The 4,309-nt window shown below is 38.8% G+C and overlaps 1 protein-coding gene across 1 annotated transcript in view; it reads right to left on the minus strand.

The window, feature by feature from the left end:
- Window positions 1-4,309, minus strand: part of SUPT7L (suppressor of Ty 7 (S. cerevisiae)-like) — a 12,962-nt gene that overhangs the window by 4,698 nt on the left and 3,955 nt on the right. Inside the window, exon 5 of the mRNA XM_010840661.1 lies at window positions 874-1,211. Within this exon, the coding sequence (XP_010838963.1) occupies window positions 874-1,211 (338 nt within the window). The remainder of the gene's footprint in view (window positions 1-873; window positions 1,212-4,309) is intronic.

Genomic DNA, 4,309 nt, shown 5'->3' on the forward strand with positions numbered 1-4,309 from the left:
CTTACTAATCTGTTGGCAAGCAAGAGTCAATTTTCCAAAGGAATGTTAAAAGCAAGTTGGATAGTCAGCTTGTGGCATCTGGTGGAAACAGAATATGAATATGAATAAAGCATCACTGCTAATGGGAAGAATTTGAGTTTGAAATTCATAGATGACAGGGACATGTAAAGAAAACTTGTTTGGCAGAGAACATGTATGTGATTAATTAAAAGGTACATAAAGGTAAAATATTTAAATGTATTATATCAGAACTGGGACAAAAGGTGACATTTTTGGCTATAAAAACTAACATTTGACATAAATACAACAGGTGGCTAATGAACACTGTAGGACATCTGGATCACTTAGCAAAGCCGACTGGGTGTTATGAATTTCTTATATTTCAGATTTGGGGAAACCAGAACAGTGAACAAAATGCCTAAGGCCACAAGGGTGGAAGAGATTAGATAGTTCTGGTTTTAACCAAAAACGCTGTCTCCCCCATCCCACACTACCTTTGAGGGCAGTGTCATCTCACTGTTTTGCTCCTGGTTCATAGCACTTAACGCCATCTGAAATGATTTTGATTACCTGTTTTTGTCTCTCTCTCAACAAGAATGCAAGCTCAAGGAACTTGTCCTATTAAACTGCTGAATTCCACAATAGGCACTCCACAAATATGTGTTGAATAAAAGCAGGCTAGCCACATGCTATAATTTCACTGACTGAAGAAGAACCCTGGATCTGGCCAGGTCAGTGTGGGTCACAGCCGGGGCCAAGAGGCAAGTCAAGTTAAGTTCACTCTATTCCAGGCCCTGTGCTCTGCACCCTAGGCCAAGTGTTAGGGATCCCGCTGAACACCCCTAGATCACATATCCTTGTGCACCCCTCCTCGGGATCCTCTCACCTGCAGCATGTAACTGTGATAGTCCTTGATGCGGTGCTGCCAGAATTTCTGGAGGGAGAGCACGCTGCCGATGCCCACTTCATGGAACACCTGCTCCATCACATCGGGGAAAGGAGTCTGCCCCAGCCGGGATTCTCGATCCACAGCAAAGCGCAGCAGCTTGGTGAACTTGAGGCAGTACTCGTGGGCCACATCAGTCAGGGTCTCCAGGACGCTCTCGTTAGCACACTCAAAGCCCGCGTGGGCCAGGATTGTGGCCACTGCCTGGTAGAGGAGCTGTCGGCAGGAGTGCCAGCTGAGTTCAGTCACAGGCTCCCCTTTCCCCCTGAAAGTGGAGACACAATGAGTGTCATTGGTTCTCTTGCAAAGGGGTGACCTGTCGTGTCTTCCTAGGCGGTTTACAATCCTAATCAAATGTCTGGCTCAGTTTTCCAGGAGAATTTCAGGCAGGTTATATAGTCCAGTTTTACCTTGCTGCCATTTCAGGGCATGTCTCAAGGACCCACAGTCATATCCCTGAGCAGTTCCAATTACATAAAGCTTGCATAGGTGATATGTGTTTATAGTAAACAGTATAAAAGGGTATCTACTGAAAAGTAAGTTCCCATCTTCTGGTATCAATTGTGTGATTTTGATCACTTTTATGGAGAAGGAAATGGCAACCCACTCCAGTACTCTTGCCTGGAAAATCCCATGGATGGAGGAGCTTGACGCAGGCTACTGTCCATGGGGTCACAAAGAGTCAGGCACGACTGAGCGACTTCACTTTTAGGATCTGATTAATTTTAAGAGCACAGTGGTGCACATTTTCAGCATAGCATAGGTTCCTCACATGCTGGGCAATATATGGACCTCTAGAATTTAACTGCAACAAACCGTTTGTAAAATAGGAAAGCAATTCAATTTTATAAAAGCAGTTTAAAACATATATTGCTTACAAGCGACAGAGGATGAGATGTTGGATGGCATTACCAACTCAATGGACATAAGTTTGAGCAAACTCCGGGAGATAGTGAAGGACAGGGAAGCATGGCTTGCTGCAGGGTGGGTCGCAAAGAGTCAGACAGGACTGAGAGACTGAACAACAACAATCGCTTACAAAGCATTTTTATCCTACTTTATGCTGTGAAATTGGTAGGGGTCCATATTATTATTCCTATCTGGCAGGTGAAGAAACTGAAGTTCAGAGGGGGTGATTTGCCGAATGTTTTTGTAATATAGAGCTTCTGACTCTAGATCCTGTGTTCTTCATGATACTCATTTTTACACCTAATCATTGTGGCAAAAATCCTATCTTTCTAAAACAAAACAAAAACTTCAAAAGTTGTCTGATTTCCTAAAAGTAACTTTTAATGAGCTCCTAATAATTTACCTGTTCTCCTGAAATTTCCTATCTTCTGCCTTCCCCTGACAAAGGAAGTAAATAGATAAAAATAAAAGAGGGTACAGAAAATGACTCTTCCCTGCACACACTTTGCATTTGTCACCCTGTGATTGCTGAACAGAGTTCCTGAGGAGCTATTCACCCACGCTGCTATTATCTGCTCAGCAGCAACTACTGCAATTCACCTAATAATTGGAAAATAAGAAAACCAACTGTCAAGTAATTTTTCATTTACTGTTTATATCATCATTTCCCATGACCAGTTTCTCTGGACCAAAAGCTAAAGACTTCAGAAGTGCCTAATAAACAGAGCTAAATCAGTACTGTTTTACTTAATATGTGGACCCATTTTAAAGGAAAATAATTCTTCCTGCAGCCCCATACCTGATGCAAAATATTTTTGTAACAGTCTCTTAAATATATATAAAATAAACTATGTGTAAACTTCTGATGTTCACAGAATCTTCCTAATAATTAAAATTAGAAAACTGACACAAAACTACAAATTCTAAATAATAGCATCAATTTAATATGAGGGACAGTATTATTTTGTAAAAGCTAAATTGCTCTCAAAATGTAAAGCTGGTACTGAGTGTTACAGAGTAAGTATTCTTAAGTTGGGCACATCTATACCAATATGTGCCAAGAATGTGATGACACATTTCTCATTCCCTTTTTCACTATTCCAGTGTCTTCGAAACTTAGACAACGCACCATGACATCATCTTGCCTTAATCTGGGCCAACTGCAAACCTTACATAAGTCTATTTCTCTTCTTTTTTCATTAGTTTGGGACAATTAAAATAGTAGCAACTATCATCATCAACAGGCAGATGCAGTAAGTGACGTACAACACAATTGGTTATGAAGCATTTTTACCAAACATTTAATCTGAATCTTAATAATCAGCAAATCCAGTCTGATTTGGAACAAATGACCTGAACTCTTAAAAAAGATTAATATCATGTATTATAAAAGGGGGAAGCTATTCTAGCTTAAAAGACACTAAAGCAGAGAAAAACAAATACTGTATATCATTTATACATAGAACCTAAAACAAACTAGTGAATACAACAAAAGAAGTAGACTCATAGATATTGGGAACACACTAGTGGTTAACAGTGAGGAGAGGGAAGGATGGGGCAAGATGGGGTAGATTAAGAGGTACAAGCTACTATGTATAAAATAAATAAGCTACAGGAATATATTGTACAGCACAGGAAATACAGCCAATATTTTATAATAACTTTAAAAGGAGTATAATCTATACAAATATTGAATTACAGTGTTGTACACCTGAAACTAATATTGTAAATCAACTATACCCCAAAAAAAAAAAAAAAAAAGACACTAAAGAGGTATAACAATGAAAAGGAATACATGGTCTTTATTAGGTCCAAGACTGGGGAAAAATATACCTAATAAAGGATATTTTGGGGACAATTGGAAAAATCTGAATACAGATGTATTAAATGATAGTACTTAATTTGTGTTCACTTACTTTGATGTAATACTGGTTATTGGGATTATGTAGGAAATTTCCTTATTTTTAGGCTAAGGTGAATAATTTAGGGGTGAAATACTGTGATATCTACAACTCTAAAAGATTTGGCAAAAAAACCGTGTGTGTATGTATATATGTATACATAAATGTTTGTATATTTGTGAGTAAATGTGTGTATGCACACTTATACATATGTGAGAGAAAGTAAATGTACTAAAATATTAACAATTGTTGAATCCAGGTGAAGGGTATTTGGGTTTTTGTCATCCTATTATTTAAACTTTTCTGTAGGTCTGACAAATTTCAAAATGAAAAGACAAAAGTACTTATTTGGCATCAAATGCAAACTTTCATACTGAAATCCAGTAGTAGCACTAGCTTTTAAGGCAATCAGAGGATATGCAGCAAGGCTTCTCAAATTGAAATTTACGTATGAATCTCTGGCTGCTGCTGCTGCTAAGTCGCTTCAGTCATGTCCGACTCTGTGCGACCCCATAGACGGCAGCCTACCAGGCTCCCCTGTCCCTGGGATTCT

This window comes from Bison bison, unplaced genomic scaffold (assembly GCF_000754665.1).
Source record: "Bison bison bison isolate TAMUID 2011002044 unplaced genomic scaffold, Bison_UMD1.0 scf7180017864145, whole genome shotgun sequence".
In the NCBI taxonomy this organism is placed as follows: domain Eukaryota; kingdom Metazoa; phylum Chordata; class Mammalia; order Artiodactyla; family Bovidae; genus Bison; species Bison bison.